At 34.9% G+C, this 23026-nt stretch overlaps 1 protein-coding gene across 14 annotated transcripts in view; it reads left to right on the top strand.

The window, feature by feature from the left end:
- Positions 1-23026, top strand: part of IKZF2 (IKAROS family zinc finger 2) — a 164454-nt gene that overhangs the window by 126977 nt on the left and 14451 nt on the right. For all 14 annotated transcript variants that reach the window (XM_019838622.3, XM_019838617.3, XM_019838620.3 and 11 more), the window contains one exon: positions 15027-15164. In XM_019838622.3, the coding sequence (XP_019694181.1) occupies positions 15027-15164 (138 nt within the window). The remainder of the gene's footprint in view (positions 1-15026; positions 15165-23026) is intronic.

Here is a 23026-nt window from a genome sequence, read left to right as displayed (position 1 = left end):
GGAAAATTAAATCTACAGAGGGTGAGCATAGCATAATGTATAAAGAAACTGAATCAGTATGTTGTACATCTAAAACTAATATAACATTGGGTGTTAGCTATACTCAAGATTTTTTATAAATGAGTAAATAAATAAATAGGAGAGATGCTACCTAACATCCCCACAATTTGTAGTTTTAAGTATTATATGTATGGTTCTTTATGTAAAGTTTATTATTATACTTTTACCTAATTTTTTATTCATATTTTACCAACAGTGTATACTGTTTGGATTAGATTTTAACCATACAACACATATACACACATCCACACACCAAAGTGCTCAATATAACAAAACTAAAGGATATCATACTGAAATAAATATTTCCATAATGTTTGAGGACATATAGAAATTTAGAATAAAATAAATCTAATAGCATTATAAATTATAAATCTCAAAGATTTGTGAGAGTATTTTTTAAAAACTTGGGCTCTGATATAGTAAAAATACTGCCATTAAAACCACATACGCATATTTTTTGCAACTTTTACTCAGGAAGAGCTGGGATATAAGCTGTGTTTTACTTGACCCCAAAGCCTGTGATCTCAGCTACCGTACATACTCCTGCTTTCCAATCTGTTCTCCATATAGCAGCCAGAATTCTCTTTAGTAACTCAGTTTAAATCATGTAATTTCTCTGTTTAAAATCTTTTAATGGGCTTCCATTCTCATAAAATCAAACTGCTTATCATGGCCAGTGGAAGTTCTTCTCATCTTTTCTGTCTAGTTGTATACCACTCTATCCCTCACTCTATGTTTTTTTTTTACCACTCTAGGTTCCTTTATTCCTTTATACTCTTGGGATTTTGCAGTGATGATCCTAGAAGTCTCTCCCTTCGGTTCTTTCCCCTGTTCTTGGCATGGATGCCTCATTATCCTTGAGATACTTGCTTAAATGGCATCTCCTTGAAGTGACCTTCCATAAGCACCCTACCTAGAGCATCCCCCTAGTTACTCTTGATCTTGCTGTCTCTATCTTAAAGTCTTATAGAGCTTGAATCAGATTCTGTACTTATCTTGGTTTTTTGGTTCAAGTACATGTTGCCCGTCTCTCCCCACTGTCATCTGAAGGTAAGGTCTGTGAGATCGTGGACCTCCTCTGTCTTATTAATGTATCCCCAGCTCTTTGAATGGTGGTTGGCACAAAACAGATATCAAAAAGGTTTTGTCAATTAATTGAAAAAATAATATACATAAATTGACAGACAAGATAATATTTTTATTTCATTCTTGAACAGCCACAATTTTTTACCGATGGGATTGTGCTCCTTGTTGGATACTGAACAACTTCCCACATCTTAGAATCAGATTGGATACCTCCACTCTCATTTGCTGTTCTACATTTATTTTCACACAGTACTTGCTTTGTGTTGCCACAGCTCCTGAAACCTAGCTTCACAAAGATATGACGTCATTGAAAAGAATGTAATGTGATATGTTGAAACTGAGCAAGTAGTTTGCATGTCTGAGGCATGTTGAATATTATTATGTCCCTCAAAAATTTTAAATATCCTGTGCTTATCTTACTTTAAAATATCCTTCCCAAGAGTTTGCTTCAGTGTCCCATTATAATTTAAGGATCACAGGCTTAGCACATTAGAGAATTACTGTTTTAATCAGAGTACCGGTTGAGAGTATGGTGAAATGGCTCTCTCGTACACTAGTAGCATGAATATGAATTGGAAAAATCTTTTTTGAGGCAGCAATAGAACAATAGGGATCAAGAACATTAGAATTGTTTATATAGAGGGTTCATACAATAAAAATAGACAACTAATTTCAAAGTATAACTTATGGATACTCAGAAAAAAATGATCAGTTGCATTATATTTCAGTGCCCATCTTTCTTCAGATTAATTTGTAATTCTGTAAGCAATTGCCAGGTAAAATCACATTAAAAAGTTCCCATTTTTTGCATTATAAATATTTATAGGACGGTGGGTGCTTTTAATTTTATTGAAGGAAAATGAATGTGATATATGCATAATGCTGTTGCTGATTTTATATGTATCATGACAAATGGTAAATATATTTTCTGTATATAGATGTGGTTTTTTGCATGTTTCTGTATGTGTAAACATACGTACATCTATATAAAGAATAAAACATTTACCACATGTATTAGTGCTATTGTAATTTGTTTTATAGGTTTCACTAGGATAACTCTTGAAGTGACATATTTCAAGAAAACATAAGTGAACAAGACTTGATTGTGCTATGTACCTTCATAACACCCTATGAATTTATGGTAAACATTCCTATTTCAAAATTATTTATGGCTGTTTGCTTTGGTCTTCCTTTTGGGTAGGTATATGGGGTTTTTAGTACAGGGGCAGGTATTTAGTTCTAATTCCTTATAATGACAGATGGAGAAAATACTAGCAAATTTTTTCTAATTGAAAAGTTGTCAGGATTATCAAATTTTCTTTATTGCATCTTCAATTTATAATTTATTTCTCAGGTCAGTTCAGTAATCTGTATCTATAGCTCTGACAAATTATACTGATAGTTCTCTTTTTGTTAGTGTAGGATTTTTTTGAGGGACAGTATGTCAAAGACTACATATTAACTTTTGAGATAGTTGGGAACAGTAACCCTGCTCTCTTTTGTCTTAGAATCTTTATTATACTGTATACTATTATTTATTATAACACATATTATAGAATTTTAGACATAAGAAACTTCATTTCACTTACTTGAATTGTATTGGTAACAAAACTTACAAGGTTAGTGTGACTTTCTTGGTATTTAATACAATTACATATATAGCTTTTGGTTTCAAACATGATGAAATATTAGGAACCAGATTTATCCCCTGCTCTGAACAATTAGAATACCAGGCAAAAATATATTAAATGACTTTTAGACATTGAACAATGGGCACTGCAGGACTAGGATTCCAGAGATTCTTTGTTCCAGAGAAACAAAGGTAGAGAGTCCTCTAATTATCTGAGCCTCCTTCCTTGAAGCAGTTTCCAGGCCATGCTTAGGAACAGGAAACCCAAACAGAGCCAGTCTTGCTGAATTGAGGAGACACATTAGAATCCAGGAAGATCAATGGTCTAAGAGTATACAGGAGTAGCAGGCAGTGTATCAGGAGGAAACTGCACAGAAAAAAACTCTGGAGTTTTGCAGAGTCTTCCTTGACTCTTTGGCTTAATAGTGATCTACCTATGTGTATGAAAAAACTACTTGCAGCTGGGAAAAGGAATGGAAGAAAGCAGAAAGCCAAACAATTCCTGGAGCTCATGCAGCAACAGGAATAGTCCATGCTGTCCGGCCAATGTGGAAGGACGTAATAGGTCACTGAGTAAAATCCTCAAAAAGCTTATCGCCATTGTAACTCACCATGCTCTAGAACTGCCTTGAAGCATAAAAGCAAACATCAAAAAGACTGAACCGATTCCAAGTAACATAATGGCAGACTGGTACAGCTTAAAGAAATGCAACAAAATCTAGAGTCTATTAAGGTAAAATTCACAACATCTAGAATGCCATTAAAAAATTAACAGATATGCATTGAAGGCAGAAAATATTACCAATACTCAGTAGAAAAATCAGTTAATAGAAACAGACCCAGAAATGCCAGATGGAGAAATTAGCAGACAAGGTTGATAAAACAGCTATTATAAATATATGTTCAGAATATAAAGGAAAATGTGAAGTGATGAGAATAGAAGTGGTACTAAAGGAAATGTGTTTATATTAGAAAAGAAAAAAGGTCTCAAATCAATTAATTAAGCTTCCTTAAGAAATTACAAAAGACAAGCAAATTAAATCTAGAGAGTGTAAAAGAAGGAAATAATAGTAATAAAGGCAGAGATCAATGAAAGAAAAAACAGGAAATGATACAGAAAAATGAATAAAATCAAAGTCTGATTCTGTGAAAAGATCAATAAAATATATAAACCTCTAGCCAAGATCAATCAGTACAAAAACACAACACTCAATTTACCAGCATCAGATATGAAATTGGGATGTCCCTAAACCTCCTATAGCCATTGGAAGTATAATACAGGGATATTATGAGCAAAGGTTATGTCAGTTAATTTAAGTGGATGAAATAAATTCCTTGAAATATAAAATTTATCCATGCTCACTCAAAAAGAAATACTTATGAATAGCCTTGTATTTATTCCAGGAATTGAAACTATGGGTAAAAACCTTCCCACAAAGAAAACTCCAGATTACTTCACCTGGAAATTCTGTCAAACATTCAAGGAAGAAGTAATTTAAGGAAACATTAGGGAACAAATTCTTCCAGAAAACAGAAGGGGGAAAAATGCTTCCAAACAAATTATTAGTTCAGCATTACCCTGACACCAAAACCAAAGACAGTGCAATAAAAGAAAACTATATAGTCATATCCCTCATGAACAAAAGATAACCTATCACCACCAACTGGAGTGTATGCCAGGAATTCAAAGTTGATTTAGCAGTGGAAAAATATCAGTGTAATTCCCCATATTAACAACAACAAAAAAGACAAGAAAACATATAATCATCTTCACAGATGCAGAAAAAGCATTTGAAATAACTCAGTATTTATTCATGAGAAAAAATTCTCAGCAAGAGAACACAAAGAAATTCCTCAACATGGTAAAAAGCTGTTTTTGAAAAACTTTGAACTAACATCATACTACTAATGAATGAAAGTTCACCTTTTAGGAACAAGGCAAGAATGTCTGTTCTCTCTACTTCTATTCAGCGTTGTGCTGGGAATCTTGTTAATGTAGTATGGCAACAGAAAGAAGTAAAGATACACAAATTGCATGGGAATAAGTAAACCTGTGTTTAGTTTTAGATGATATAATCACCTATACAGAAGAAAAACAAGGAACTCATCCCCCCAAAATTAAAACTAATGAGGGATTTCATTAAGATTGCAAGAAGCAACATAAATATAAGGTAATCAAATTTATTTCTATATGCTAGTAATGGAAAATTGGAAACTGAAATTTAGAAAGCCATGTCATTTACTATAGCATCCAAAATAAATAAAATTCATAAATTATGAAATATTTAGAGATAAATTTATGTAATTTTATGCAAGAAAAAAATTGCTGAGGGAAACAAAAGATCTAAAGAAATGGAAAGATGTAGTATGATCATGGTTTAAATGATTCAATACTGTTAAAATATTAATTCTCCTGAAATTAAGACTAACAGTTTAATACAATCCCAATCAATATCCCAGCAGGCTTTTTTTGTAGAATTTGACAAACTGATTCCAAAATTTGTTTGGAAATGCAGAAGATCTAAAACAGCCAAAATAATTTTGAAAAAGCAAAGGTGTGTGACTTACACTACCTGATTTGAATACTATATTATAAGTATCTGTTCTTTTGGTTTATGGATAGACATAGGGATGAATGAAATAGAACAGAGAATCAAAAAATATACTCCCAATATATGATCAATTGATTTTTAACAAAGATATTAAGATAATTTAAGGAGGAAAAGATAATATTTTCTATAAATGGAGGTAGAACATTTGGATATCCATATTTTAAAAAGAATAGCGGGGCACCTGGGTGGCTCAGTTGGTTAAGGACTGACAGCACGGAGCCTGCTTGGGATTCTTGCTCTCTCCCCACCTCTCTTTCTGCTCCTCCTCTGTACTTTGTGTATCTCAAAATAAATAAATACTAAGAAAGAAAAAAAAAAAAGAATGGCATAGGCTTTACCTTGCATATATACACAGATTAAATTGAAATGAGTCACAGACCTAAATGTAAGAGTTAAAATGCAACTTCTAGAAGAAAACAGAAGAGCAAATTATTGTGATATTTGGTTAGTGAAAGATCTTTTGGATAAAAAAAAAAATAGGGGCTCCTGGGTAGCTCAGTCAGTTGAATATCCGAATTTTAATTTTGGCTCAGGTTATGATCTCATGATCTTAAGATCAAGCCCAGCATTGAGCTCTGGATGAGCATGGAGCCCACTTAGGATTCTCTGTCTCCCTCTCCCTCTGCCCCTCCCCTGCTTGTTCGTTCTCTCTCTCTCTCAGAATGTTTAAAAACTAAAGCATAAAATAAAATATTGATAAGTTGTACTTCATCAAAATCAAAAAAACTTTTCATAAGAAACTCCAATAAAAGGCAAGCCACATATTTAGAGAAAATATCTGCAAAGCATATACAATATCTAATAAAAGACTTGTACCCTGAATATGTCAACAACTCTTACAACTCGATAATAAAAACACAAGAAAACAAAGTGGCAGAAGATTTGAACAGATACTTTAAAGAAAATGTGTCAGTGGCAAACCAAAGAAAATATATGAGTGTCAGATAGGCACATGAAAAGATCAGTCTTGTGAGACAACAGAACAACACAAATTAAAGGCACCATAAAATATCACTACTTACCTATTAGAATGGGTACAATGAAAAACTAACAATACTGTGTAGGCATGGATGTTAGAGCAGTTATTAACTAATATGTTTGTAGTGGAAAATGCAGTGATACAGCCATTTTTGGAAAACATATGAATGGTTTCTTATAAAGTCAATCAGATACCTGCCATATGACCCAGCAATCCCTCTTGTAGGTATTTAACCAGGAGAAATGAAAACATTAATCTGCACAAAGACTTGCTTGCAAATGTTTGTAGAAGCTTTATTCCTAATAGCCATAAACTGGACACAGCCCAAACTAGTGAATGGATAAACAAACTGTGGTACATTCACGCAAGGAAATAAACTACCAATACATGCAGTAGCATGGGTGAATCTCAGAATCATTATGCTGAATGGAAGAAACCATACACAAAAGACTACATACAGCATGAATCAGTTTTATATGAAGTCTGAAAAAAGGCAAAACTGTAGTGACAGAAGCAGATCAATGGTTGCCAAGGGATTTGGTGCTAAGGAGGAAGATGAAATTTTTGGAGTGACAGACATGTTTTATAGTTTAATTGCGCTGGTTACACAACTGTATATACTTCCAAACTCCTTGAATTGTATACTTAAAGTGGGTGGATTTTATTTTGTGTAAATTATACCTCAGTAAAGCTGATTTTTAAGAATAAAAATCTACATGTATTATAACTCGGAATTCAGGAGTAACATGTCTTTATTTGTGAAGAAGATGGTTGCTTAGAAGAGCCAGTGAAAAACTGTTACCATGAGATTGAGCCCTGCTTCATCAAGTCAGGAAAGTGAGAACTCTAAAACAACTGCTTTCTGTCCTCTTTGTCTTTTCTCCAGTTGTTTCAAAGTTATAGCTGGGGGGAAAAGAAGATGACTTAATGGCTTTAGCTGTGTTCTGACAACATATTCCTTTTGTCACTTAATGTCATGCTGTGGAAATTGGGAAAGATAGACTCCCACAGTCAACACCCTGGCAAACCATTTGTCTTTTATTAGTAGAGATGATTAATTTCTATGTTGCTTTTTCTAATGTGAAATAACATCATGTAGTCCTCTTAAAAGACAGCAGCACAATTTGCAATTTAGGAGAAATGGATCAATAGAACCTTTTTCCTCTTGAATTTTAGAATTCAGACACACAGGTTTATTTGAAGGAGAATTGATGTAAAGTTTACTTTAAACTGTATCATTGTCCTCAAAATATGGAATCAACATACAGGAGTAAATTTTGATACCAAAATACTTCTTTTTTGGTATTAATACCAGTAACAAAATGATGCCTCATCCAAGGGTTTTCAGATTTTAGTCCCAAAACTTCTTAGAAAGCAAAGTTAATTGCAACTCCTTTGATAATACAGTTAAGATCGTTATAGTAACGTTAAAAAAAATATTCTTCACCTTAAAAAGAAATTTTAACTCAACTCCAAACTTAAAGAACATGATGATTTATGATTTTCTATAAAACCACTGTTTTCCAACTTCAGTATGAAAGCAGTTACTTAGGAAGTTTGTTAAACATGCAGACCTTCAGGTGGCACCCCCAGAAATTCTAGACCCAGCATGGTGCCCAAGAATCTGCATTTTAACAAACACACCAGGGAATTCTAACATGGGTAGCCTGTGGTTCATTTTGAGATCCATTGCAAATGGTTAAGCTAAAATATCTTTGAAAATAGGTAGGGGAGGGGCCACCTGGGTGGCTCAGTTGGTTGGGCATCTGACTTCGGCTCGGGTCATGATCTCACAGTTCACGGGTTCGAGCCCCACATCGGGCTCTGTGCTGACAGCTGGGAGCCTGGAGTCTGCTTTGTATTCTGTGTCCCTCACTTTCTGCCCCTCCCCCACTCATGCTGTGTCTCTGTCTCTCTCTCAAAAATAAACATTAAAAAAATTTTTTAGGGGATTTTGTGTTAGAATACTTAAATAAGTAACAGTAGAAAAGAGGAGATATGCAATTTTACGTTTCCACAAATTCCCTGTTTTACTAATCTGTGATTACTTTTTTGATGGCTAAGCTTTCCTAATATATATCATGCCTTTTTTGTTGTTGTTGTTAGAGAATTACAATACATCTTTACGGAACCATACTATACCAACAATAAAAGTGATACTGTATATTGCTGTTTAAACATGATGAAATGAAAAGCAACATGTCTTACTCCTTAAAACTCCACGAAAATCACAGTAGACATTTATAGAAATTTAAACTCATAAGATCAAAGACAATGAGAAAGGACAGAATAGCAGCCAAGAGGAAGATGGAAAGCAGATAGAGGAAGAGGTGGTAAGAGGAAGACCAGACTAAAACCTTTAGTGATTATAGAGGGGATTAAGGGATGAGTAGCAAGCTAACTGGCACCATAGAATCCTGAAAAGTGGAAGAAAACAGGACTACTGAAGTCAGGGATGGAGCTGTGGAGTAAATAGAAAGGAATTTAAAAATCTGTGTACAAAATTGTTAGACCATAGAGTTACTCTCATCCAGTACAGCCAGCCAGCTAATCCTCTTCCTCCCCCTTACAGAAAAATAAATGTTTATTTTTTGGAGAAGTTGAATTGGAAATGTTCAGGCTTAGGGGCTGCTGAACAAGGAAAGGGTAAGGGAAAAAACAAAGGATTAATGCAAAAGACCACAGTTGAACATTTAGATTTGTGGCCCCATTTCTTGTCTTTCCAAATGCGGACAGCCAGCTTCTATCACCCTTGGGATTAGAAATTGGAGGCATCTTCTCTAAGGAAATTGAAAGAGAAGACATGGGAGTCTAACAATAAGGAGGTTACACTGTAATAGTTCATAAACCTCACCTACGGTTCCTGAACTTCCAGTTAGCTTTTTAGTGCCTCACTATTCAATATGAAAGAACAATATATATTCAGGCACCATTAATGTAAGAAAGTCCTCCAATACAGAGATCAACATAAAAAGAAAAAAGCTCAGAGAAAACAGACAATATAAAGAGGGAAGAAAATTTAAAGAGAGAAAATGCTCAGAGAGAGAAGTTATTGTGCCCAAGAAAAAACAGAAGAATTCTATTTTTTAAAAAAAAAAAGAGTAAGAAAACAGGAAAGAGCTCTTAGAAATTAAAATGCATGATAGCTAGAAAACATTTAGCAGAAAGAATCAAAGAAAAAGATGAGAATTTTTTTTTTTTTGTCAAAAGGGTAAAGTCAAAATATTTGACATGGGGAAAGGGGAACAAATTTAAAGAATCAGTCCAGAAGTTCTAACATCAAACTAATAAACTCCAAAAAGAGCACATTAAAGTAGATTTTTATTAGATGAGGGGTAGGGGAGTCTGTGTATCTCAGTAAATGCCCTTTAGTACTATTTGATTTCTTCAAGTAAGAGCATATACAATGATAGTAAAGTGAGAAATATTAAATAAGAAAAGGACTAAGAATGCTAAGCAAACTAATTCAACATTATCATAATTCTATATACTCTAAGAAAAATCTGTTACCTCACTTTAGCAACTGTTATTTCATAACATAGAGAAATGTTTAAGACATATTCATTAAAATAAGCAGAGTATAAATATAATGTATAGTGACATGATTTCCTAACAAAATGTGTCTTTGCATGTACAAGAAGAAATGCAAGAAAATGATAAAAATGTTAAAGATAGCATCTCCAAATTGTATAATTACAAATATTTTTGGTGAATTTTCATATTTTCTATACAGATGCACTGCTTTGAAAGTTGGAAATTTAGGGAAATTTAAGGAAAGCCAGTGAGAAAAAAATATTTAAAGTGTTAAGAAATGATGTTACTAATGAAAACCCCATGTATTCTTGCTGTGAACAAATCACCATACTAAACTTGTTGCAGGTTACAAAAACATATGACACTGCTCTAGTTTCTCAAGAAGGTCACAGTCTAACATGGGAGAGATCAAAATGAATGTATATATAAATAACCGCAAATACATGATAAAATGTTTCCTAGGTATGAGGGCCAATACAGTTATAATTCTTTAGTGGGAAAGATCACTTTTAGATGGAATGTGGTTTAAGGAGGTTGGGAATAGAAGGATGAATAGGATTTCAAGAGGGCCAAATTGTATGAAGCCATTCCAGAAAGAACTAAGACTCAAGTGTAAAAGCTCCAGGTGATTTTGGCTGGATCCTGGGGTAGAAGATGGGATGTATGACTTAGGGCCAGTTAGTATAGGGTACTGAATGCCAGGTAAAGGGATTTGGAATATTTGGAATTATTCAATAGAAGTTAAGAGTCAGTAAATGTTGTTAAGGAGAGGACTAAAATAATTATGCAAGAAAACAGCTGGTTTGAAGTCTATTGTGCCAGCCCAGGCTAGTGATAATGAAGAACGGAACTTGCATATTGGTTGTGGGAATGAGAAAGAAGGATAAACTTGAGAAACATCAAAGGAGTTGAGTATATAGAACTTAGCAATTACTGGGATGTGGGAAAAGAGGTAGGAGGCAACAAAAAGGGCTGTCTTGTTGTGAGTCTGGATTATTAAAACAGTGGTAACAGCGGCACAAAAGAACAGTCAGAATAAAGAAGTAATTTTGTGGAGGGGCACCTGAGTGGCTCAGTCTTTTAAGCGTCTGACTTCAGCTGAGGTCATGATCTCCCGGTTCACGAGTTCGAGCCCCGCATCAGGCTGTGTGCTGACATCTAGGAGCCTGCTTGGGATTCTCTGTCGCCCCCTCTCTCTGCCCCTCCCCCGATCACACTCTGTCTCTCTCTCTCAAAAATAAATAAACATTAAAAAAAAAGTAATTTTGTGGAGGAAGATAATTTTGAATTTGCTGAATTTTAGATTTCAGAGGAATATACATGAGGCAATACTCAAAAGGCATTTGATAGTATGAGGTTGAAGGGCAGTTACTCAGCAAATATATATTGAGTGTCTTCTATGTTTAATAACCACCACAACCACTATCAATTCAAGCACTGAGTAAAACACCATCTCTGCCTTTAGGACAAAGCTCATTTTTTGGACTAGGGAGATGAATAGATATCATATGGATAATTAGAATGCAATTATCATAAGTAATGCATCAACAGAGTATGGACAGAGTGCTGTGATTGCACAGAAAAGAAAACTCCATCTTTTGGTTCACCAACATCATTCTAAAATGGTTTAAATGACCAGTAGCTAGTTACAAACATGGGAAATTATTCCAAGCACAGTTTGGACATTTCATTGAAATGAGGGCTTCACCTAGAGGGAACAGAGGGAGACTGTTAATTATAGTGAGAATAATATCTGAAGTTACATATCTATTTGCCAGGTAGGAAGAGTCATTGAGAAGCCAGTGAGGGGAAACACAAAATCTAATCCCAGAAGCTCAAATAGGAGATTCAAGACACATGAAAGTTTGATAGTGGCCAAGAAATTAGGAAGATTTAGAATCAAAGTCCACTGGCTTTAGTGATTTAGAGGCTACTGATGACTTTATAAAAATGTTTTAGTAATATCAGAATGGAAGTGTTTGAGATGGTGAGAATGTATTAATATTTATCAAAATAAATGTAAAATACTGGTCTTCTATGAATGTATATGTTTTACATACTAACTCATGGTTTATAAGCATACAGATGAACTAACTCATCATAGAGGGAGTAAATGTAAACAATATTTCTGTGAACTTGATTTTTAAGAAATACCAAAGGAGTGACAGGAGGGAAGTGGTCTTCAGGGGCTAGTAGAGCCATTAGGTCTGGCAAGGATTGTTGATGATGTTTGAAAATAATTTTCAAAAAAGTAGTAAGGACATGATCTAGACTTTGAAGGGGCTGAGTACATGAGAACAAACACGAGGACGACAGCAGTTCCTGGAACTTCTCAAACACTGCCTCTCCTCGACCCTGCTCCACCACCCCCATTATCTGATTCACTTTTACTTTTCCTTCAGTTATCAGCCAAAGTGTTCCTACCTCAGGCAGACCTTCCTATCCAACTTTATCCAACTAAATTTGGCTCCCCACATTATGCTAGCACACCGTTCTGCTCCATTGAATCTACCACAATTTGTAAGATATTGCTTATGTATTTGTTAAATGTCTGCCTTCCTCACCAGACTACCAGTTGCATGAGGATGATAGGCACCAAGAGAGTGTTCTCCACTTTACATTCCAGCGTCATCACAGTGTTTGTACATGATAGGCTTTTTTCCAATATGTATTAGATGAGAGACAGAGGGACAAGGTGGAGCATTCCCAGAGTACATGTCTTAGAGATAAAACAGAGGATATCAAAGTCCAACATATGTTGTCCAGTATGTGGATTGCTATAGTAGAGCACAGATCAAGATTTGGGGAAATTGAGGTTATACTTCTAGAACAGTTTGCTCAACTTGGGATGAAGAGGAAAGAGCAATTTTTTTTTTAAATTTTTTAATGTTTATTTATTTTTGAGAGAGAGAGACAGAGCATGAGCAGGGGAGGGGCAGAGAGAGAGGGAGACAGAATCTGAAGCAGGCTCCAGGCTCTGAGCTGTCAGCACAGAGCCCGACGTGGGGCTTGAACTCACAAACAATGAGATCATGACTTGAGCAGAAGTTGGATGCTTAGCCAACTGTGCCACCCAGGTGCCCCAAGAGCGATGTTTTAAAGTAGATGTCAAAATGGGAGAAGCTGACGTAAAGGAGGATATAGGATAGACTTCAAAAATGAGGCTAGTAAAAAAAAATGAGTTTCAAAAACAGTAAAAAGTATACGGTCTTTTCTTCCTTGTCAGGTGAGTTAAAAGTTCCTAAAGGATTGTGAGCCAAGGGGAGTAAGGGAACTATGTTTAAATTAAGTTGAGAGGTCTCAGGTTTGCTTATATAAATAAGGGGAAGAAAGCATAGTCGGTTGATATGTTCATAGTAAAACATAGTATCCTAGGACACAATACAATAGGAGTGACAAAGGGTAAGACAGAGATGAGGAAACTAGTTTACAGTGAGCTACAGGTAGACTTGTTCAGTGCAAATTCACCCGTTTCTAGAGAAACAGCAATAAGAAACCACCAAATTAAGTAACCGTAATAGCAAACAAAAGCTTTTTGTAGTATGTAGTCCTGTATCTTAAAATGCAATTATGTATAAATATTTTATTTACATGAATGTTTTTGACTAAAAGTATTTTCTTATAATTTTTAATGCTTTCACACAGCGATAAAGATTTTTCACAATATAGAGATACCTTGGTTCAATGTATAGAAATCCTTGGTTCTGAAAAATAGAAGTTAGTTTGCCTCATATTTTTAGAAATGACTAATCCTGCCTTGGATAGCTTTTATTTAACACCATTTTGAAAAATTATGACCATGAAATAAGTGACTTTATGTGTACCTCAAATACAATTTAAAAAATTCTGTGTGTGTGTGTGTGTGTGTGTGTGTGTGTGTGTGTGTGTGTGTTTTAGCAGTATAGTGAAATTTCTATGCAGCTATGAACACCTTGCCTTGTTACAGTATTTCAGTTCCTCTTGTGACCAGCGTCATAGCATGGGTTTGTAAGGTGACTGGAGTTAGAGATACTATCTTTGACTATGAAAAAGAGTGGTCTGTTTGTCCTTTGGGCAAAACAAAGTGATTCCTATGTCAGATGAGGGCCACTGACCTGATTCATACTGTGCTTTACTGATGAGGGCTTTGGCACAGACCAGCTGGTGTTTTATGTTTTTTCCTATATTCGTTCAAAACCAAGAATTAATGTGCTCTCTGATATCCTTGTGACTTGACATACATTAAAACATATCTCTTTCCATAAATGTGTTTTCCTTCATCAAAGTTTTTTTTGTTTGTTTGTTTTTTAATGTGAGCATTGAAGTATTTTACCAGGTATATTGACATACGGCTCTCTGGTTACTAAGAAAATTCATTTCCTGAATGTGAAATGCATTAGAAAATGCTGCTATCATTGTATAACTAAATATATTGGGACTTCAGTGGTTACTGTTAATAATTCTGACTCAAAGCACCTAGTAGGTTAGTTCTTGGTAACCTAAGAACAGGGCTGATGTGGGAGAATACACTTCTCCTCTGCAAAGTTTTGCATGTATGAATAGTTATTACCAAGGTGGAAAGAAAAGAGAAACTCTCTGCTTTTATCTTTACTTTTTCTCATCACTTGAATTCTTTTTAGTCTCCTTGGTGCCCATGAATAATCTTTTCACTATACGATGACATTCAAGATATTGCATTTTATTTTATTCAGTAAAAATTTTCTGTCTTTATCCTCCCCCTGCAAAAAAAATTAAAAAAAAAAATTCTTACCATGTATCTAGGACACTCATGATTTGTCTTTTGAATGAGTCAAAGCTGAGAGAATTGTGTAAGGGCAAATGTTAGTGTTACGAGTCAGATAATTTGAAGAATGATCATCAGCCCTTCATGATCTAGGATACAGTCAGAGCATGAATTTGATTCAGTATTTCCCCTATCTCCAAAGGTACGATCTACCTTATCTTCTTGCTCGCTTTTAGTCTTGTTAGAAATTTATTAGCTTTTCTCGCCTAAATCAGAGTGTGGAGGAGGAAGAGATTTGAGTCTGAAAGGCATATAAATGCTTCCTCCACACTATCAAAAGTCAGATATTAATTTTGCTTTGGATGAGACTGCTGGCACGCTAACCTCGCATTCTCTTTGCAGTGGGTAAACCTCACAAGTGCAACTACTGTGGACGAAGCTACAAGCAGCGCAGTTCACTGGAGGAGCACAAGGAACGCTGCCACAACTATCTCCAGAATGTCAGCATGGAGGCTGCTGGGCAGGTCATGAGTCACCATGGTGGGTAGAAATGGCATTCACCATTTTCATTCCCCCTCACTACTTCTGTAGTTCTTTATGGGTTAAACAGTTCCTCTACCCTTAAGCAAGAAGATGAAATCTTACTCTTTTTTTCAAACAATTTTAGATCGCGTTAACTTTGCATGGGATTATCTTCTTAAGCACTTGAAATGAGTTGAGCTTTGGGACCCTTGGCAAACAACCTATAGTGAGTTTTTAGGATACTCCCAAAGTATTTCTGATAACATGTGTTTGAATTAACATAATAATGGCAGCCGACCTTGAGTACACCAAAGGAAGAGAGCATTTACTCTTTCTCTTTCATTGGCTGTGCCAAGTAGTTAGAAATGGTTCTATGTAAGTCTGTAGGGTTCCTAAAAGAGTTGGTTGGTTGTGTATTTTCATTTCTCTTGGTAACTGATCAGTGATACAATTGATCTTTCTCTAATCAGTTTTGTGATTTATCTTGGGAATTACTCATTTTGCTTCCTACTAGTATAGGGAGCAATCTAGATTAAAATTAGGCACCCACTTCCCTCCACAAAAATCAGAACCCAAGCAAAACATCCTCATCTCCATAATATACAATAGCAGGTAGGAAGGTAGTTTCTAAGGTTTATCAATTAATAACTCTGTGTTACTTAAAAATTAATGTTTGTATATCAGCCTTACAAAGGAAAGTTATAAATTTCAATTCTTTAGATATGGGGCATCTGTTTTGTCCTAATTATATTTTTATGCTGATTAATTTTATCCTTAATATAAGTACATACGAAAGTCTTATTGTTGCACTTCTATCTTTTATTTTAAAAGATTTAGTCAATATCAAATAGTATAATTGGGGAATGCTGTAGTCATTTTTAAAATGTAAATATCTATTTAGCAACTTATATACAGCTCAAGGATTATTTGTGGGGTTTTTTTGTGTTATTTTATGTAGTACATACTGTGGAACTGTGTTTATTGGACAGCAAGTGATTATTTGTTGTTGAATTGGAAATTTAAAATATTTACTTTGTTACCCTGAATAAGTGAAGCATTTCTTCTTGAGGGTAGTTTATATAATCTAAAGAATTATATAATTCTATTTGTTGAGAATGAGTACATTTATTTTTGTATCATTATTAACAGTTTTAAAAACCTGTCTGTGCTTTATGTCTTAGTAAATTTGATAGTGCAAGCTTGCATCACCTGGGCTTATGAGGGTAACATGGGGTCCAGAGCATGGAACTTAAAATGCTAAATCTCAGAGTCCAGTAAGCCTGGCCTGGCTGTGTGGCATCTGTGTGCATCACATGTATGGTATGAGAATTAAGTGGGACTGGATGTGAAATAAACCATTCTTTTCACTATTAGATTTCAGGGCATTAAATATTAAGAAATATTAAGTGTTCCATACCCTAGAAAGTTATGTTACTTATCAGCATTAACAGGCATTTGAAGTTTCGTTTGCCTACTTGAGCACACTGTTTCTGTTTAAATTGTTTTTAGAGGTGGTTTGAGGCAGGGTAACTGATGGAGGCTTGAGGGCATGCCGAAACTTAAGATACCTTGTGGTACTAATTTTTCCATATAATGTTCTCTCATTGCAATTTTGACATTGGATTGGGTTAATTATATTAATTTATTTTTCACTGAGTTATTTGTGAAACTCTGTTGCACACACATCTGAATTAGAAACAGAGTCTCGTCTAAAACAGGTTATGTTGTTATGGGAAGGTAAAGTGTACATAAATAGTCAACATTTAACTATGCGTTGGCAAATTAACCAGTTATAAAATAAGCGCTGACAAAAAAATTTAAGCAGGTGTATTTGAGGAGGGGAGGAGACATTTAAACAGCTATAGCTTCAACCTCCGTTTCTCCGATTGCTTAGCCCTCGACGGTGAAAAGCCTTCTATAGGTTGCTGTAAAACTGGAACTGAATGGGGAAAGTGGGAAAGACACTGAGGTACTGGGTAGAGCAGGGGGCAAAGTGTATGGTGAGAGTGGAAGAAGGACATAGGTTTAGATATCATTTATAGGCCCAAATACTAGTTTTTCCACCATGTTGGATATAGTTTTAAACATTAAGGTTATATTAGTACCATTTCATACTGTACTTCTAGGTATGTTGTAGTAATAATTTGAGATTATCCTTAATCTCCTTTTCCTTTTGTTAATATTCTTAATACAGAATTGAGTGTATGGGGTAGGAACTGACCAAAAGAGGAAAAAAAAAAAAAAAAACATGGACAGAATATTCTCAGAGTTCATCATTAACCTTGTCTCATATACATAGCTTGGCATGTGTCTCCTTTGAAAGACAGCCACGGTGAAATTCATATTTATCCCCATCCCTCTCCTACTATCCTGCTTATCTTGTCTGTTTTTTTTATCTTATTTTTAGTGGTAGGGGTGGCCATTACCATCATTGTGGCTGCCATTAACTCTTTGAAATTCATTATTATTCTTTTGTTTTGGTTCATATCTGACATAGTTATGTCTCCTAGCCACTCATTCCTAAAACATGTTCTTCCCATGTTGGCTCTTCCAGGGAGGGACATGTCTGAAGTCAAAGAGGCACTCTTTCACTTTATTCAGGAAACATTTATTGAAGGCTTGCTATGTGCCTATTTTTATGAAACATTCTGGGGATATAAAGATACCTGGATGCAATTTCTTTCTTACATTTATAGTCTGATAGGAAATATGTACTTTTAAAAGAAGATAAATAAAATGAAATAAATGCTCTAATAAAGACATATACATACTTCTGTAGGAGCACAAATGCAGAGCTGACCTAACTCTGTCTAGAGAAAACAAAGAAATCTTATGTGCAGTGTTTGATTTGTACATCAGGTTGAGAAAAATCACACAAATTAGATTCACAGAGAATGTACGTTCCAGGCAGAGCACTTGCCATAGGCTAACACTTGGAAGTATAAAAGAACATTCGCAGGTTCCCGGACATTGAACATAGTTGCAGTTAAAGAAGTGATAGGAAATAAGTCTAACATAATTGGTTGCAATGCAAAAATGGAGCCTTTTACGCTAATACAATGTTTGAATTCCACTGGAGTAATCTGATTTTTCTCTTGTAAAGAAAAATGTCACCAGTGTAGAATATAGGAGATATGACTGACTGAGGGACAAGGAGAGACTGGAATTAAGAATGCCAAGGAAAAGATGAGAAGACAGGAGCAGGAGAAGAGAACTGGATGAAACACTAGAGACATGTTTTGGAGATAGAATAAGAAGTTTTGACTTTGAGGGAAAAGGAGAAAATTCATGACTTGTAGTTTTGGAAATAAGATAATAATAATTAATTTTATGGCAGATTATCTTATTTGAAAATTATCTTTATGCTCATTTCTCAAGGCCCTTTAGCTTGAAAAAAAAGCTTTAAAAAGTGAAGTATGTAATTAGCTTTTTTCCCCCTTGCCAGGAGACAAAAATGAAAGCATGAACCAAAAGATAGCTAGCTTTAAAGCAAGGACATATATTATTAAGTTTATGCTTTGAATTATTTGAGAAAGGGAAGTTCTTTATTACAAGTCTGCGAACATAATTGAGAACCTGTAAACTCTAGTAAGTTCCTTCAACTTGTTTCCATCCGGTAACATTATTTCCTCCATAAAGTCATTCAGTAAAAAAACCTTGAATATTGTATTTGTCTTATATCATAAAAGGTACTAGAGACACAAATAAAATGCAATCTGTACCCTATGGTTACTTACCAACTGCTGTTAGAAATAGACCAGTAAACCAACACAATAGTCTGATAAGCTTTACAGGGGCATGTAGGATAGATGTCTAAACCAGACAAGGTGTCCAAGAGAAATTTCTGGGGCAAGTTTTGTTTGAGTGAAGATTTGAAAGACAACACAGCCATCCATGAAAGGAGTCTTTTGTGCAGAGAGAACAACATGTGTGAAGATATAGCAGCCTAAAAGATCATGGAGAGTTAAGGACCAACAAGTAACTGTATAATTAGAGCCCAGTTTGTACGGGCAAAAGAAATTGGAAGGTGATAGGCCAGAGAAATAGTCTGTGAACAGAATATCAAAGACTTATTGTGCTAAGCAAAGAATTTTGTATTTTATCCTAAAAAATATTATTGTATTCACATTTTATTTCTAGAGATATAGGAGATAAAAGAGTCAAGAGAGAAGCAAGTAGACCATTGCAACAATCTCCTGATTGGTCAAGTGGGGCTTAGTAGCCTGGCATAAACAGTTAGAAATTGAGAGCAACTATACATGTAAAATCTAAAATACACAGTACACCCATGTATGTATATTAGGAGGAGGTGAGAGAAGGGAAAGGAGACTGAGTGAAAGGAAGAAATCTAGTATTTGTCACAGATATTTAGCATGGATGATCAGGTAGATAATGGTGCTGTCTAAGTAGATGGAAATTGGAAAAATAGGAGAAAGTATGGGGTGAGAAATGGAGATTTCGGCTTTTGAACACATTACCTTTTAGGCACTTGTGAGAGACTGCCAAGTGAAACTGTCTAGGAGGAAGTTGAATATATAGATCTCAAATTCTCAAGAGAAGTCTGGGTAGGAAATAAAGATTTGGGAGTCATCATTATAGAGGTTGTAACCTGAAGTAATATGTTTTCTAAAGTTATATGGGTAACTATAGAGTGAGACATCTAGAAAGCCAAGAAAACACCAGGAGGAAAAAAAGAAAAAAAAAAAAAAAAAAAAAAAAGAAGAGCCATGAAGATAAGTAGGAGCAGAGAATGGATAATGGAAAGAGTGATTTCAAAGCAAGCCAGTACTGTCAGATGTTATCAAGAAAATAAGATAAACTGATTTTTTTTTTTATTTGGCAACATGGAGAAAGTCTGTGACAATATAGATGACATCCATTATTTTTCCCTGCCCTACAAAACTTCCTTCTTCTTTTGATAACGAAACTTCCATTTTCCTTTAGAGAACTGTCCTCCTATTATATGAAAAGACTATAAGCGTAGCTTCCCTGCCCTTTCCTGGCCAGGGGGTGGACATGTGACCTAATCTAGACTGTCTTTTTGGATTTTGAATTTGAGTGGATTGTTTGGTAAACATGGCTATGTTGGGAACACTCTTAGATGCTTCTGTCTTTAAGATTTATAAATGTGATGAGATAATGAAATAATGCAATTACAAACATATTTTCCTCTTGGCTATAACTTCAAAAATAAGGTCAAGGAAATAGCTGGTTATGAAGTTTGCTCTAACAAGTAAGATTAGCTTATTGGCATTTTCTTAGCCTAGATAAATCTCTCACTATGTGACTGATGCATTATTGAGTTAACTTAAGAACTTGTTTTCTGTTTCAAGCCCAAACATTGCACCCAGACCCATGAAAGAAAAAAAAAAAAAAAAAAACATTCAGATTAGTTATGTAATTGAGAAAATGTATCAGATCTTTTCCCAATGGCAGACCTTAAAAATATGTCAAACTTGTTTATTAAAAGTCAACAGTCTAATTATCTCAACAAAAAAAAAATAGTATAGTGTACTGGCTAAGGGCCCAGGCTCTAGAGCCAGGCCACCTAGGTTCAACTCACATATTCCGTATGAACTAGATATAAACAGCAAGGAGTCTCTGGGTTTTTGTTCCCTCATCTGCAAAATGGAGATGGGACTGATCTCAAGGGGGTTATTGAAAAGATTAAATAATTTAATGCAGTCTTAAAACAGTACTTAGCACATAGTATATATCAGTTACTATTATTATTGCTGATATGGTAGAAATAGGTTCAATATTTGATATGTGGAGGGCTGATGTTAAATAGAAGTAAGACCAGAGCTCTGACAAAGTCATTGTTTTCAGTTCACATGAGCTTCATTGAACTTGGGACAAATCATCTGAATTGAGGTGGATGTGGTGTGGGACAGTTCGCACACCCAGGTTTCGTTTTGAGTGTTAAATGTGTGCAAATATGAAAATTCAAGGTTAGACTTAGAGCAAAACTGCCAAGTTTTAGACTACTCATTTCAAAACTAATTATTATATTCAATTTGGGGGCAAACCCTGTTAACCAGTTTTGCTGTTTTTTTAACAAAATTTACAACAACAAACCTTTTTTTTTTCTTTCCTTCTTTCATTTTGGATCCCAGTTTGTGACATATTTTCATCTTCAGTCCATACATAGCCTGTTTTTTAGCTTGACAGTTATGTTAAATAATGTAGTAATTGCCTATGAATCCACCACCCAAAACAAAAATTAAGACTTTGACAATAATCTGTATCTAACTAATGGTTCCAACCACATCCATTCTCGACTGCCATTCCATCCTCCTGGCCACCCTTGTTTGAATTTTTTGGTCAGCCTTTCTTTGCTTTCCTTTTTACTTTAGTATTGGCTAAAGAGAACATAATGTTTCGTGTAACATCTTGGGATATAATTTTTTTCCATTTGGTAACATCATGGATTATATCAGTATAGAAAATGACCTGAGTATTTCTTTCTTCCTGAATCTCATAATCTCCTTTTACATTAACATCCAGTAATTGCAGAATCTCTTGCCAATCGTAGCCATATCTTATAAGGTTGAAGATTAAATTCTTCTGGTCTACCCACTAGAATATACTAGGTTAACCCAAAATTTAGATTGGATATAGATTTCTTTAAACATGTCCAAATTAGGAAAAGATTTTTCTGTTGCCATTTTTCATTTCTTCAAAATCAGCAACCTGTATTGGTTATTAAGTAGGTCACCTGAATGGTTCACTGGATTTTCTTGACTTTCATCTCTTGCTTTCTCATTTTACTTTAGTGCCTGGTCTTATAAATGAGAATGTATTGTGTTTCACACAGTAGAACTCTCCTTTACAAATGAAAGGAGCAGAATAAATCATTTTACAGTGTATGCTGAACAAGTAAACATATTCTAAAATAGGAATCCTGTAGGCTCCCAAACGGTCCTGGCACAGGTACAATTAGAGAAAGTAACAATAATCAAGAATAAGTTATGGTCTTTCCTGTGAACTCTGGCTTCAATCATTGATCTCATCTGTCTCAGATGTTACTCTATCCTTAAACATCCTTTGACAGTATTTCTATGCAAAAACTTTTGTTAAATCCTTTTTCTATACTATGAACGTCAATATGTAATGTCAATATCTGTGAACTACTCTATTAGCCCCTAGCAACTTAGACAAATGTGATGCAGAGGGAGCAGCTTTGGAGAGTTTATGTCAAATGAGTTAGAGCAGTTTAGTGAGCAAATATGCCAATTTGGAAATGGAATGTTTTATCCTGCTGAAGAGCTCTTTTTAAAATAAATCAGAGTCATAAAGCTGCCACAGTTTACTGTGTATAGACATGTTCAGAATTGAAACTCCTTCATGAAGGCTGCTTTGTGCAGGTATTTATCTACTACCAGTAGGGCTAATAGCTCACTTGTCTCATCAATAGAAAATCTGCTGCAGGAAAATACATGGGTGAAAAAAAAAACCTGGTTAAATATCGTGCTGTTATTCTGTGTGTCTGTTTAAGCTTTCCTGCAAAACAAGTTGACTTAATTTGTTTTAGAAAAATAAACTCCAAAAGCCTTGAGAATAGTGCAGTCTTAAAGTGGTATTGATTTTAATCAATGTTAAAAACACTTTCAGAGGAGTAAGATGAGAAACAAGATGAACATGTTTGCCACCAATAGTGGCCAACAGTTTGTCATTGATTTGAGAACGACTCGAATAAAAACAAATCCCCTCTGTGTGTGTGTGTGTGTGTGTGTGTGTGTATGTATGTGTGTGTGTAAAATTAAAGAGTGTACTTTAACACTAAAGGTTATTCTTTCTACTTTTATCCAAGCATACTAGCTTATGTTTATCTAACACATATTGAGATGGCAAATCCAGCTTTGTATCTTTTTAAAATG

The sequence above is a fragment of the Felis catus genome, chromosome C1, assembly GCF_018350175.1.
Source record: "Felis catus isolate Fca126 chromosome C1, F.catus_Fca126_mat1.0, whole genome shotgun sequence".
Taxonomy (NCBI): Eukaryota; Metazoa; Chordata; class Mammalia; order Carnivora; family Felidae; genus Felis; species Felis catus.
Note: the sequence above shows the minus strand (reverse complement) of the source record. Positions and strands in the feature narration are given on the sequence as shown.